Source organism: Carassius auratus, unplaced genomic scaffold, assembly GCF_003368295.1.
Source record: "Carassius auratus strain Wakin unplaced genomic scaffold, ASM336829v1 scaf_tig00009243, whole genome shotgun sequence".
In the NCBI taxonomy this organism is placed as follows: domain Eukaryota; kingdom Metazoa; phylum Chordata; class Actinopteri; order Cypriniformes; family Cyprinidae; genus Carassius; species Carassius auratus.
In genome coordinates, this window is record NW_020524018.1 from 56,745 (window position 1) to 72,500 (window position 15,756).

The window sequence follows — 15,756 nt, forward strand, 5'->3', positions numbered from 1 at the left end:
TGGATCTTATTAATATACATGTTTATATATTCATGAGCGTTGCGCTCGGACTCCGGTGGTTACGGTAACGCATATGTGTCCGGAAGAGAGAGGCTCGTCGATTTTGGATGCTCGTCGGTCTGATCGCTCGCGTGCGTAAAGAATGGTTTATCATCGGTATAGTGCTCGTCATCATGTGCGCCAAGCTCGAGCCGTCCGTGGGAGTGAAAGGAGGTAAGAAAGACCGGACACATTTCTGAACCGATAATGTCTATAAAAACGTGATAATTACGCATTTCGCCGAGATCAACATAAGGAAATGACCCCATCCGGCACATGACCGACCTTCAACGTTGAAATATGGTTGAAATAAGGTCAGTTGTGGTTTCAACGTTGAAACAACGTTGATTCAACGTTTAAAGCTGAATGGTTGAAAAATATCCAGCACATGACCAACTTTCAATGTTGAAATATGGTTGAAATAAGGTCAGTTGTTTCAGCGTTGAAACAACGTTGATTCAATGTTTAAAGATGAACTGTTGAAAAACTTCCAGCACATGACCAACTTTCAACATTGAAATATGGTTGAAATAAGGTCAGTTGTTTTAATGAAACAACGTTAAAAATGTTTAATGCTAATTTATTATTTTAATAGCATTTTAAAATATTTTAGTCATGATACCCATTCTAAAATCTAAATATTATCATCATTAACAACAATAAAACTATATACATTTCGCTGCTTTATCACACTGAAACAACTCCCATTGGTAGTTTTATTTTATTACTTCTATCATGATTGGTTATTCTGGCTGTCATTCAGGAAACTGGACAATTAATCGGTTCGCGCCTTTCTACATTTAAAAATATGACCGTTATTGTCGTCTTTCTGTGAGTGAGGCGGCTAACTGTGAGCTGCTGCTCGTTATAACTGACTGCTCGATCGGTCCCGAATTATTTCATATTTGCCTGTACATTTTTTCTTTATTTTGAGCGAATTTGAGTCGTGACATGTCAATGGAGAACAAAAACTGTGAACACAAGAAGGGACAGGTGTTCTGCGAGGTCCTGAAAACATCTTGGCAAAATGAGGTAAGAAAATCGCTAACCTTATCTTTATTATCTTTTGAAAATAGTAAAGTATTACCAGAGTTTACAAATGGGTAGTTTAAAGGACATGTAACCTGCAGATAAATAAATACCCCTGTGTCTATTTTTGCATTGCTTTATCACAGCTGATCAAGTTAGGTGCTCACCTAATGTGTTGCTGGTAAGAGAGATTTAGAGATGGTTTAGAGATTTTCCCATATTTTCCTGATATGAATCCCATGCATTAGGTGTGTTATATATGTTTGTATTCTAATAATAGTTTCAAAGTGTTTTCTGAAACATATAAGTGCAAATGTCTGTATTTAAATAATATAATTTTAATGAATTAATGAAAATGAATAAATAAAAAAAAGGATTGTTTAAAGCCATGGTTCTCAAATTGTCGGGCCCCCTCTAGTTGTTATGCAGGTGAATCACTAAATTAAACTAATTAATGTTAATACATTTTAACTTAATCTTTGAGTAAGTTTTTTTTGCACATTTAAGTATGTTAGAGTTAAAGTACAGTACAGTTTTGTAACTTTTGTTACATAATTACATTTAAAATTACATTTTAATTTAAACTTTTTTTTTCATTTACCTGTGTATGTTAGCACAGTTGTAGTGTTAATGTTCAAACTGTATTTACCATGGTAAAGTGTCTGTCAACAATTAATATTCTTATTAGAAATAAAACTGCCTCATTTTTTAACTGTAGAGCTGTTACTGAATAGTTTGGCCTACTACACTGCTGAAATGTAAGGTTGGTCATTATGGTGCAACTTAATATTTAATAACAAATATTTTCTGAAGTGGTACTTGGTATAAAAAGTTTGAGAACCAGTGGTTTAAAGAAATGGTATAATATGAAATCCAGCTTTTTAAGAACTTTTCAGTAAACCATTTCTTCTTTCCCCTTGTAGAGTCATCGAGTATCCAGTTTATTCTTGAAACATTGGTAAGAAATTGTTCATCTGCTACATTGCACTGTCACTTCTGCTGGAGATGCTTTGACCTTTTGTGATAGGTTTTGATTGTACTTAGTTTATTAAAAATTTACTGAATTAGATTTTATTTGTTTTACTACACTGTATTACTAGTGTTCTGATTAAAACAGTGTAACTGGGGGCTCCGAAAACACTGCTTGTGAATAATTTGTTAATATTGTACATTTTCATCTGAATACATTAAATAAGTGTTTAATGAATAGTGTTGTCCACTTTGTTTCCAACCTCACTGTTACTGAACTGTAAAGTGAAAATATTGTATAATTTATTTTGCATTCAGTTTTCAGTTAAATATATTTCACAATATCAAAGTTATTGTGAAACATTGTGAACATACCTAAACAAACTGGTTAAATCTTATGTGCCCTCCAGAAGTTTGCACTCTGCAAGTGAACGACTCCTTGTGGTGCCATCCCAAAGAGGTTCAAAATCACTCTCACGGACCTTTTCCTGGACTGTGTCCAGCTGGTGGAATCACCTCCCAATCTCAATCCGAACTGCTGAGTCTTTACTCATTTTCAAGAAACATCTTAAGACTCATCTTTTTGACCAGAACTTAACCAACTAATGCTAGCACTTTTCCTTCTTTTCTTGTCTTTCATATAAAAAATAAAATAAAAAAAACCTGGCTATGTGTTCTGTACTAGACTAACTGAGACTTGTCATGGCACTTGTTTACTGTTGTTGTTCGCTTGTACACCTGACTGCTTCTGTTCTTCTCATTTGTAAGTCGCTTTGGATAAAATCGTCTGTTAAATGATTAAATGTAAATGTTTATACAGGACGGTACAGAAAGTGCACAAGTGGAAGAGAGTGGAGGGGACGGCGTCAGAAAGGACCTAGCGCTGGGACACTTTCAAGGATCACCCGAAGCACAACCACACTATATACACGAGGCTGCTGTTTCTAACATTTTAGAGTGCCCTGCGGTAGAAATCTCATTCTGCATTCCCCACAGTAAAGACCGCACAGTCCGGGTGGGGGGGGTTTGGGGGGGGGGGGGGTTCCCGTTAGAAATCAACTGGTTGAAGGTTCCCTGCTCGTACTGTGCAACACATTTTCACGGCACAAATGTGCACAACTCTTGTAATGAGACACATTAATCAAACATTTTTTTGACAGAAACTGTAGTTTTCCTCCAAAATAAAAGATCCACTGGTTTCAGTCATAAAGGTACAAGGGTTTGTCTTGTAAGTCCTGCAAAAAATATGAATTTTTGTGCCAAATTATTTTACAAAAACCTTTAAATATTATTGTATTTGGATTGTTCTACTACATGTTTTTAGCATCACCTCCATGCATACTCTGCATAATAAAGTGTGGGATTATTTTCATCTGTTTTATACAGTATGTTTCCACAATTTAACTGCTGTTTGACAATTTTGAGCATGTGGTAGTTTATTGAAGTTGTTTGTAAAGCCATTGCCATTTTAGCCTTGCATGTACCATGTTGATCTAAATGCAAACTAGGATCTAGGTGTATTTATACACGGTGCAAGGTACGACGGGGAAACAACGTCGTGTTATCAACGCTGATTAACTTTTCAAAATCAACACCTCATTCAGCTTTCATCCCAGGGCTGCAGCACGACCCTAATTCACCTATAATGCAACGTGATTTCAACGTTGATCCAATTTGCAAAATCGAAAGGTTTTTCAACGTTGATTCAACCATGGTACCTGACGTTGAATCAACGTTGAAATGCCGGCTGGGGATTTGCATGAGTCATATGCATGAATATGACAAAACAAGGGAGTGATCAATAATTGATTGTTTGTGCATTGACATAAAGTGTTAGTAAGTAGTTATTATGTGAGTTGGCATCAAGTGCATTGGATGTCTAAGTCTTAATGCAGGGGTTCTTGGTGAAGTTGATCTCAATAGGATGGGGTTTTGTGTGCAACAGGTTGATGGTTGTTTTAGTTGTCATTATTTTGACACGTTGCAAAACCCGGATCTGAATAATCCGGAGAGAGCCTTTATAGAGATTTGTTTGGTTGTTTAAACCGCTTTTAAGTTTGAAAGATAGATAGATAGATAGATAGATCTGGATTCAAACTTTCAATGGGAAAGTTGGATTGATCAGGAATGTTACAGCATCACTATGTTTGTTTTCCTCCAACATGAATATCTAATATAGAATACACTAACAATGTCCTCACAATGTCCACAATATTTATATTGTACACCAATGATAAATGGAATAAAACAATGCTTATCTGTCCAAATTACCTTGATATTACCATAGTCCCATTATCCTAGTGTCTGAAAACATGGAAATACCATTTTACATACATAATAATGCTATTATTTCCCAATGATCATTAGAGTCTGTTCTCTTTCAGGTCCTCTCCGGCCAGAGATCACCATCACCTATGTTGCAGTATCTGTTATTTTCTTTAACAGTGGCTTGTCTTTGAAAACAGAGGTATGATGGTCCCCGCTTTTTAATTACATTTTTTTAACTAGTTTGTAAAAACAAATGTCTATTTTGCTCTGTTTTCAGGAGCTAGCAAGTGCATTGATGCACGTAAAGCTGCATTTCTTCATCCAGACATTCACGCTAGTATTTTTCCCCGTCGCTATTTGGCTCCTTCTCAGAGTTCTGGCCCTGACAGCGATCAACGAATGGCTTCTCAGAGGGTAAGTGTGCATGTTTTCAGTCCTCCTCCTCGTACACAGTCACACTCTCTACCTGTCCACCTCTCGGCTGAATGGTAGGTTTGTGTTGAGTGTAACTGGACCTCAGAGGACTTCTGTGTTGGCTCTTTTGGTTATTTTCTTGCAAGAGAGTCATTGTGATCATATGCAGCCTCCACACAGCCTTTCACAGGCAGAAAAGACTTTCATGATTTTATAACATTTAAGATTATGAGTCACTACAGCACAACCATTCACTGAAATTTCCTGAAGGGACTCAGGGTAATTATACTATAGGGTAATTATGTCTGGAAATACAGTGGGGAAACAAATGTGATTTAAATGCAAAGTTATGTGTGTAAATTATAATGAACTTTTCTCTCTCAGGTTGCAGACGGTTGCTTGTATGCCTCCTCCTGTTTCCTCTGCTGTCATCCTCACTAAAGCTGTAGGAGGAAATGAGGTAAATAAATGATAAAACTGTAATACATAATAAAAAGCTTTACAAGCAGACCTCACTAAAAAGTCATGATCATTTTTATAATCACAATGTTGGAAAAACAACAACGTTGACCAACAGATCAACAACATTATTTTGTAAAATAAATAACTAATAATCCCCTTTAGAAATAAAACTTTACAAAATCAAATCTTTATAACAGTAGTCACAACATCACAACAAGCTTGCATCCATCACAGCAGCAACTATACACACTTATTCTTCACAGCAATAACATCTTTACAGATACATTCATCACAATTTTACAAATATATTTCATTACAGCAATCACATCTTTACAGATACATTCCTCATAGTGGTAGCAACTTTACATAAACACAACTATCACAAATTTACAAATACATGCATCCTATTTTTACAAACACATTCCATCACAACAATTACATCTTTACAAATACATTCATCATAATTTTACAAACATTTCATTACAGCAATCACATCTTTACAAATACATACCTCATAATGGTAGCAACTTTATACAATCACAACTATCAAAACTTTACAAATGCATTCATCACATTTTTACAAACACATTTCATTACAGCAATCACAACTTTAAAAATACATTCTTTATAATGGTAGCAACTTTACACAATCACAACTATTACAACTTTACAAATACATTCATCACATTTTTACAAACAAATTTCATTACAGCAATCACAACTTTACAAATACATTCATAAAAATTGTACAAACACATTCCATTACAGCAATCACAACTTTACAAATACATTCATCACATTTTTACAAACACATTCCATCACATAAGTCACAACTTTACAAATACATTCCTTCAAATGGGTAACAACTTTACACAAACCCTGAATCACAGCTTTAAAAATGCATATCATTTACAGTTATTATATCTTCACATGCTTGCAACTTTAAAAACACAGCTCCATGTGGCTAGCAAGTTTACAAATAGACTTCACCACAAAATCACGATTACTGTTATAATCACATATGATTTATAGAAATCATAACTTCCCATCAGAACGATCACAACATTTGGTGTACAAAAATAAATAAAACCATAGAATTTACAAACGGCTATCATCACAATGATTACAGTTGTACAAGCTTATGCCCATAACAAAAAAGCACCCAATCATAACAATCACAACTTTACAAACACATCACAGTTTCACATACAAGTTATATCACAGGAATCACAACTTCACCAATATTTCATATATCTGTCACGGTTTGGCAAGGGAGGAACTCAAGTGCAGACAGGAATCAGGTTACACAGAGGGTTTATTAACACAAAAGGGGAAAACAAACCCACGAGGGGGAAAACACTGACTAGGGTAGCTACAAAATAACCAAACAGGACTGGGCTGACAAGATAAACAAAAACTCTAAATACTAACTATAAACAAATACTCACGGTAATACAAAGACTTCTTCAGGGATTCAGAAACATATAGAGGCACTCACGATATGGTAAACACTCACATGTAGTAACACATGTAGTGCTGTTACAATACTGTTACAACACATTGTTCTACAAATCATAAATCTACAACCAGGCAATCACAATGTTGTGTGCACATAGTAGATAAAACTAAATGTATGTATGTGTTTATGTATTTAATGTATATAACGTGTATTTTTTTTCGTTACAGGCTGCAGCCATTTTCTCCTCTTCTTCTGCTGGTGTTTGTGAGTATAACTCCTCTTTTATTGGTTATTTCTGTTCCTTGTGAATGTGCTGAACAATAAGCATGTTCTGTGTAGGTTTGTTCTGAGCATGTATTGTTTTGTGTGTGTTTATAGCTGGGCTCCTCGTCTTCTGTCCCGTTCTCCTCCATCTTCTCGCAGCTCTTCATGACAGTGGTTGTCCCTCTCATAGTCGGACAGGTGAGTGAGTGAGTTGTTTTAATAAATTGTGTGTTTTGATGCTCCTTATTTCCAAATGTCAACAAAAGAGTAGAAAAAAATCACTTCTAATCCTTAATTAAGCCAACGTTTTGTTGATTTTGACTCATCTATGACACAGACAAGCAATAAATAAAGTGCAATAATAAGATCAGAAAGTGAGCAGCGTGGTTCTGCTCATGATCATCTACACCACCTTCTGTGACACCTTCTCCAACCCCAGCATAGAGCTGGACCATCTGAGCCTGCTCATCGTCGTCTTCATCAGTGAGTGCTGTTCTCAGAGCAAGGACCATCTGTGACTCTGGAGCACAAAGTTGCACGAGGATATTTGTTGCAATATCCAAAAATGCACTGCATGGGTCAAAATCATTGATTTTTCTTTTATGCCAAAAATCATTAGGATATTTAGTAAAGATCGTGTTCGATGAAGATATTTAGTATATTTTTGATTAGTAATTTGCATTGCTAAGAATTAATTTGGAGATCTTTAAGAGAGTTTTTTGCACCCTCAGATATCTCTCAAATATTGTCCTCCTAACAAACCACACATTACTTATTCATCTCAGTTTCGAAAAATGTATATTCAGGACTTGTTTTGTGGTCCAGGTTCACATATTTGCTGTTAGCCTATCAATGTATATCATTAATATTCACCCCCCTTCATTTTTCAGTATTTTCCAGTCTGTTGAGCTTCATGGCCCTGATATTTTTCTTGTCTACGAGGTGAGAAATATGCTTAATAATTTAGGGTTTTCCTTTCATTTGGTTGACTCTTACTCTGTGGTGTGTGAAAGACCACATAACGTGTCTCAATCTGTTGATATGTTTGTGATGTTTGCAGGAAATCCTCTGGTTTCACTGCGGCTGATTCAGTTGCCATCATGTTTTGTGCGACTCATAAATCCCTAACTTTAGGTAAAACACACACGACTGGCTGAGTAAAGCACATATGAATGGCTACTGAAACTCATGTTTGCTGTGTGTTTGTGTAGGTATTCCCATGCTGAAGATCATGTTTGAGGGCTATGAGCATCTATCTCTGATATCAGTGCCTCTGTTGATCTATCATCCCGCTCAGATCCTGCTGGGAAGCGTCTTACTGCCCTCCATTAAAACATGGATGAGCGGCAGACAGAAGGTAGCACACACACCTCCGAACAAAACATATGCAAGTTTATATAAAAATGCTGTGTAATAAGTGTGAAAAAATCCAAACAGTACTTTCTGTGAAATATTGAGTGGGAATGAAAAAAAGTGATCACACAATTGTAAGATGCAAAGATGTTTTTGTGAAAAAAATGAATTATTTTTCCATATTTTATTGACATTGTTAAATATGTATTTTTTTTAAGTACACTATTTTCTGTAATTTAAATAATTGATGAATAAAATGTTAAAATAGGTGCTTAAAGTATACATTTTAAATTAATATTTAACAACATATTTGCATGTTTGTAGTTCTCTGATGTCATTTTATAGTCACATAACTTGCAGGTAAAACAATTACATAATTAATCTTTTTTTTAGTTTTTATTTTATTTTAGTTAATAATGAATACATTATTAATAAAAAAATGTTTTTAATTAATTTATATACATCAAATCAAATTTTAATTATATTTATAATATATATTTAATTGTTGGATTTTCATCAACTTGTGGACTCAAGATATGAAACCTTGATTTAGAAACAAAACTGGATGTTGATCTGAAATTATTTTGTGAAACCACAAGGGAAAAAAAACACTAAATGTGAATGAGGTCAAGAATGAGAAAATGAACACAAAACACAAAATATTCAATTTTAAATTGTGTAAGTTTGTGCTCACAATGCATATGCATATCAGATTTTCATTAAAAACTTGAACTTAAAATCTGTTTCACAAGATGTCAGATGATAGATTCCTGTGCTACTGTATGCTGGATCAAAGTTCATTTGGGGCTGTTTTAACTCTTTAATTGACTTCCTTTCCAGACTCTGACACCCATATGAAGTACAGGTACACTGTCGATTGGAAGCTGTGAAACACTGGCTGAGCCAAACCAGACCAGAATCAACGAGACCAAACCAGACGAGACGGGATGTGATCAGGTGGATGTATACGTGCCTTAACGTGACCTGCGTGACCTCAGACGGTCAGCCGCCTCAGAACAGGGACGACGGACGATTCATGAGCTTTTATAAACAGATACATGAATGTATATTTTTATATGAAGTGTAAAATATTTTCTTACTTCAACGGCACTCTGATTTTTTTTGTTTTTGGACATCCAGAAAGAGCTCTGAAGTCTTTTGTGTGTTAATTTTACAGCTGTAAAGACTAAAGTGAAGTTGCAGTGCTAATATCCTTCACGTTTACCTAAAGATGAGAGTGTTACTGACTCATTGTTCATTTATGTTGATGATTTAAATGTCAGCTGTAGTCACCATCTGACATGTTACTGAAGACAATAAAGATTGTCATTAATAATATCCGTCTAAATGAGGGTTTGTTTGCAAAAAATGACAACAAAAAAATTGTGACTTCATAAATCTTTTTTTATTACATTTATTTGTAATCATTATTTTCATTTTTGAGATCAGACACAGATTGGGTATTTAGTTAAACCGTGATTTACCTTCAGTGGATGTTATTGATTGTATCTATTCTATCTCATTAGTGGTTTAAACACAGCGTTTATACTAGGATTCAGACTGAAGTACAGCTCTCGTAGTTCTTCAACAAGGCAAAAGCACTGTCTGCTTCTCTGTCTTAACTCTGTTCGGCTGTTCTGGGTGGTTTCTAAGGTAAAGTCATGGGTGGTTGCTAAGGTGGTGCTTCACAGTTGCCAGGGTGTTCTGGGTGGTTTCTAAGGTAAAGTCATGGGTGGTTGCTAAGGTGGTGCTTCACAGTTGCCAGGGTGTTCTGGGTGGTTTCTAAGGTAAAGTTCTGAGTGGGTTGCTAAGGTGGTGCTTCACAGTTGCCAGGGTGTTCTGGGTGGTATCTAAGGTAAAGTTCTGAGTGGGTTGCTAAGGTGATGCTTCACAGTTGCCAGGGTGTTCTGGGTGGTTTCTAAGGTAAAGTTATGGGTGGGTTGCTAAGGTGATGCTTCAAGGTTGCCAGGGTGTTCTGGGTGGTTTCTAAGGTAAAGTTATGGGTGGGTTGCTAAGGTGATGCTTCACAGTTGTCAGGGTGTTCTGGGTGGTTACTAAGGTAAAGTTCTGAGTGGGTTGCTAAGGTGATGCTTCACAGTTGCCAGGGTGTTCTGGCTGGTATCTAAGGTAAAGTTCTGAGTGGGTTGCTAAGGTGGTGCTTCACAGTTGCCAGGGTGTTCTGGGTGGTTTCTAAGGTAAAGTTATGGGTGGGTTGCTAAGGTGATGCTTCAAGGTTGCCAGGGTGTTCTGGGTGGTTTCTAAGGTAAAGTTATGGGTGGGTTGCTAAGGTGATGCTTCACAGTTGTCAGGGTGTTCTGGGTGGTTACTAAGGTAAAGTTCTGAGTGGGTTGCTAAGGTGATGCTTCACAGTTGCCAGGGTGTTCTGGCTGGTATTTAAGGTAAAGTTATGGGTGGGTTGCTAAGGTGATGCTTCACAGTTGCCAGGGTGTTCTGGGTGGTTTCTAAGGTAAAGTTATGGGTGGGTTGCTAAGGTGATGCTTCACAGTTGTCAGGGTGTTCTGGGTGGTTGCTTAGGTAAAGTTATGGGTTGGTTGCTAAGGTGATGCTCCACAGTTGCCAGGGTGTTCTGGGTGGTTACAAATGTAAAGTTCTGAGTGGGTTGCTAAGGTGACGCTTCACAGTTGCCAGGGTGTTCTGGGTGGTTTCTAAGGTAAAGTTATGGGTGGGTTGCTAAGGTGACGCTTCACAGTTGCCAGGGTGTTCTGGGTGGTTCCTAAGGTAAAGTTATGGGTGGGTTGCTAAGGTGACGCTTCACAGTTGCCAGGGTGTTCTGGGTGGTTGCTAAGGTAAAGTTATGGGTGGGTTGCTAAGGTGACGCTTCACAGTTGCCAGGGTGTTCTGGGTGGTTGCTAAGGTAAAGTTATGGGTTGGTTGCTAAGGTGATGCTTCACAGTTGCCAGGGTGTTCTGGGTGGTTGCTAAGGTAAAGTTCTGAGTGGTTACTAAGGTGATGCTTCACAGTTGCCAGGGTGTTCTGGGTGGTTGCTAAGGTAAAGTTATGGGTTGGTTGCTAAAGTGATGCTTCACAGTTGCCAGGGTGTTCTGGGTGGTTGCTAAGGTAAAGTTATGGGTGGGTTGCTAAGGTGATGTTCACAGTTGCCAGGGTGTTCTGGGTGGTTGCTAAGGTAAAGTTCTGGGTGGTTACTAAGGTAATGCTAAACAGTTGCCAGGGTGTTCTGGTGGTTACTATGGTAATGCTTCACAATCACAGTTTCCGGGGTGTTCTGGGTGGTTGCTAAGGTAACATTTTGGGTGGTTACTAAAGTAATGGTAAATAGTTGCCAGGGTGTTCTGGGTGGTTGCTAATGTAAAGTTCTGGGTGGTTACTAAGGTAATGTTAAATAGTTGCGATGGTATTCTGGGTGGTTACTAAGGTGATGCTTCACAGTTGCCAGGGTGTTCTGGGTGGTTGCTAATGTAAAGTTTTGGGTGGTTACTAAGGTAATGCTAAATAGTTGCCAGGGTGTTCTGGGTGGTTACCAAGGTAATGCTAAACAGTTTCCAGGTTGTTCTGGGTGATTGCTAAGGAAAATTCTTGGTGGTTACTAAGGTGATGCTTCACAGTTGCCAGGGTTTTCTGGGTGGTTGCTAAGGTAATGCAACACAGTTACTACTAGGGTGTTCGATGTGGTTGCTATGGTAATTCTATACAGTTAATGATATTCCACAATATAACTGTTTTAACTGTATTCTTGATCAAATAAATGCAGCCATACTGAGCAGAAGAAACTATTCAAAAACATGCAAAAATCTGATCAACCCCAAACTTTTTAATTTGTGATTTCTTTCATTAACCGTATCCGTGCACGTGTTCAGTTCCCGCTCGGTGTGATGAGGTTGTACTCGGCCTGCAGCACCAGGACGCTGTTCTGCCGTATTTTCCGCACCTGCACCAGATCTCCGCACTCCTGCACGTGCATGACGCCTCTGTCGTCATGGCTACGGTCGTTCAGCGACACGGCTGTACGTTTGCGACAGTGTTTCCTCTGCAGGTACCGGAGCCCCACAGCGATGGCCATGCCGAGCGCAGCCGAGAGACCCAGCAGCAGACCCAGCTCAGGTGCACTCTGCCTGGGCACATGCTCCGGCCTCTCCATGCCTCTCTCCGGGACTCCAGACGGGGCTTTGGCCTGTTTCGGGCGACTGAGAACATCTCCAAACAGATCAAATGGGTGTTTTTTGTGCTGGGTCAGGGAGATGGCACGCTCTGTGGGCTCCCGGGATGAGAAGAAGTCGGCTTGTCGTAGAGCCGGTGAGGGTTTGGGATGGAGGGATGCAGTGAAGAACTGTGTGCTATGAGTGTGTGATGGAGGTGTGTAGGTGTGTGTGTGTTGCGTTGTCATCTGAAGTGAAGCATGAGTCTGTAACAGTGGATTTGGGACGGTGTGTGTGTTGTTAGCAGAGGTTTGGTGTGTGTTATTTGGTGTTGGTGTGTTAAGTGTCGAGATGCTCTGAGATGAAGATGTGTTTGGGGAAGTCGGTGTAGATGAGGACAGAGCTGTTTGAGTGGCATTTGACGATTGTGTGATTGTTTGTGTGTTAAAAGATGGAGTTTGTGTGTTATGAGTTGAGTGTGTGTTTGTGTTGTGTGTTGAGTGTGTGTTAATGTGTAAGTTATGTGATGCATTTAACGATGGTGTGTTAGTGTGTGTGTTAAAAGTTGGGGTTGTGTATGTGTTGGTGTGTATATGTGTTGAGTGCGTGTTGGTGTGTGTGTTATGTGGTACAGATGTGTTAGTGTGTTTAGATGTGATTGTGTGTGTGTTGTGTGTTGAGTGTGTGTTGCCGTGTGTGTTAATATGTGTAGATGGGGTCGTGTGTGTGTTGTGTGATGAGTGTGTGTTGGTGTGTGTGTTAGTGTGTGTAGATGTGATTATGTGTGTGTTATGTGCTGCATGAGTGTTAGTGTCAATGTTATGTTGTGCATAATTCTTAGTGTGTGACGATGTGATTATGTGTGTGTTGTGTGTTGAATGTGTGTTGGTGTGTGTAGATGTGTTAGTGTGTGCAGACAGGGATGTTTGTTTGTCTGTTTTTTCCAGTAACGAGGCTGAAAAAAAAAAAAAAAAAACATTTAAGAACGTAAGAATTTCCTGAGCCAAATATGTTTTAATGATTTGATGCATTTAAGCAAATTTAAGTGTCGCTCAAATGTGTGGAACTCACCACCACGATGATGGTTGCTTACGGGTTCAGAGTGGTTTGTTGCTCTGTGGTTTCTATCGTTATTCTGGGTTGTTGTTAACTTGCTACACTGTTCTTAGGGTTTGCTAGGTTCTTTCTAACCCAAGTCAAATTCAGGTCCATTCATTATTTTTGTGTATATTGCGTGTGTGTGTGCTGGTCATAATCACCTGTCCTGCTTGCCATCGGTTGTCCTGTAACGCTGTCAGTGTTCTGAGAACTACGTATCCCATCATGCACCACTGCCGATTTGATTCGAGACCAGTACACAAAATAGGACTGAACCAGTGTGATGCTGCAAAGAGAAAGAGAATTAAAATGTCACATTTGTGACCCCGTAGCACAAAAGCAGTCATAAGTAGCACAGCTATATTTGTAGCAATAGACAAACATACACTTTACAGGGCGATTTTTTATATAACATAATCTGTTTTTGTTCTGGTTAAGCTAGTTGAATTACAGTGTAGCTGGTGTTTTTCTCACTAAAAGCGCAGGTCTCCGCTGGGGTGTGTCGGGGCTCTCCAGCTGAAGGACAGGTTTCTCTTGAGCATCTTGTCCGAGTGTGTGACCGTGTCGTCTGGACTGAGGCAGGACAGCGTGTGTGTGCTCGGAGGGTGGAGTGTGAACTCACCGCCGACCACACGGTCCTCCACAACAGAGCGAGCCTGCAGCAGAAACCCCATAAACGCCCGGGAACTCTGGACCGTTACTGAGCAGAACAACACACAATCCATTAGTCAGTTACATAGACAGATAATTAGATAGCATATAGGCCCATTTCTCCAAATGAATAAAAAACCAAATGTTTATCTTACAATTCTGACTTTTTTCTTGTAAATGCAAATTTTTTTCTCGCATATATGGCTTTTTTCTCAGAATTGCATGAAAAACAAGCAATTGCAAGTTATTAACTTAGAATTGCTGGATATGAACTCGCAATATAGAAAGTTAAAGTCAGAATTGCAATATATAATTGTAAGAAATTAGTTTTTATTTCCTCAGAATTGGACTTTATAATTCACAATTGGGAGTTTATATCTCACAATAAACTTGCAATTTTCACAAGTTTTCTCAATTTTCTCACAATTGCAAGATTGTATCTTGCAGTTCTTCATTTTTATCTCACAAGTGCAAGTTTATGTCTCACAGTTCTGGCTTCTTTTTTTCTGAATTCTGATATAATTTTGCAATTGGTATAAAGTCAAATTCTGTGCAAAAAAGTACAGTTTTCTTAAGATTGCAATTTCTTACAATTCTATCCTGCACTTCTGACTTTGTAACTTGCAAATTTGAGTTTATATCACACAAGTCTGAGAATATTTATTTATTTAGAATTGTGAGAAGTACACTCATAATTTCAAGAAATGTATTATTATTATTATTATTATTATTAAAAACAAAATACAAACATGCAGGGGCGGATCTACCGGGGTAGCAAAATAACTGACTCAAATGATTCGCGATCCCGCTACGAACTCCCGAACTGACTCAAATGATTCGCGATCCCCAAACTGACTCAAATGATTCGCGAAACCGCTTCGAACTCCCGAACTGACTCAAATGATTCGCGATCCCGCTCTGAACTCCCAAACTGAGTCAAATGATTCGCGATCCCGCTACGAACTCCCGAACTGATTCAAATCATTCGCGATCCACAAACTGACTCAAATAATTCGCGAACCCACTTTGAACTCCCAAACTTACTCAAATGATTCGTGATCGACCCCAAACTGACTCAAATGATTCGCGAACCCGCTTTGAACTCCCGAACTGACTCAAATGATTCGCGATCCCGCTCTGAACTCCTAAACTGACTCAAATGATTCGCGATCCCGCTACGAACTCCCGAACTGATTCAAATGATTCGCGATCCCCAAACTGACTCAAATGATTCGCGATCCCGCTACGAACTCCCGAACTGATTCAAATGATTCGCAATCACCAAACTGACTCAAATGATTCGCGAATCCGCTTTGAACTTCCGAACTGACTCAAATGATTTGCGATCCCCAAACTCTAATAATTTACAAAGTATTAATATACTGTAATATTTTGTTGTTGTTGTTGCTATAAAAACAGACCTAAGCCATCAATAGCCTTTAAAATGGCTTAAAATGCATTATATAAAAAATAATGAGCCAATAATGATTGGTTAATAATAAAACTGTTAAAATACATCATGTAGGCAAATACAAAATAAACAATTTATGTACATGTTATTACAAATGTCATGTGATTGTTGCTGTTACACTTACAGGACGATCAAATCCTTCTTTAGGCTACTGACCAAACATT

The 15,756-nt window shown here is 38.3% G+C and overlaps 1 protein-coding gene across 1 annotated transcript; it reads left to right on the forward strand.

Annotated features, from left to right (window-relative positions):
- The first annotated feature begins 86 nt into the window (after positions 1 to 86).
- On the forward strand, positions 87 to 9,566 carry LOC113072511 (sodium/bile acid cotransporter 7-like). The gene is made up of 10 exons (XM_026245501.1): positions 87 to 213; positions 4,422 to 4,504; positions 4,583 to 4,719; positions 5,104 to 5,179; positions 6,868 to 6,904; positions 7,019 to 7,102; positions 7,795 to 7,846; positions 7,965 to 8,038; positions 8,116 to 8,261; positions 9,098 to 9,566. The coding sequence occupies exons 1-10, from the start codon at positions 108 to 110 to the stop codon at positions 9,113 to 9,115; spliced, it is 813 nt and encodes a 270-aa protein (XP_026101286.1). The 5' UTR covers positions 87 to 107; the 3' UTR covers positions 9,116 to 9,566.
- Positions 9,567 to 15,756: the final 6,190 nt, after the last annotated feature.

Bases quoted from the DNA above. Each gene is read 5' to 3' on its own strand.
- LOC113072511 (XM_026245501.1), top strand. From the start codon at position 108: ATGCTCGTCGGTCTGATCGCTCGCGTGCGTAAAGAATGGTTTATCATC. The intron at 4,505-4,582 runs GTATGATGGTCC...CTCTGTTTTCAG, and splicing joins GCTTGTCTTTGAAAACAGAG to GAGCTAGCAAGTGCATTGAT. The intron at 8,039-8,115 runs GTAAAACACACA...GTGTTTGTGTAG, and splicing joins TCATAAATCCCTAACTTTAG to GTATTCCCATGCTGAAGATC.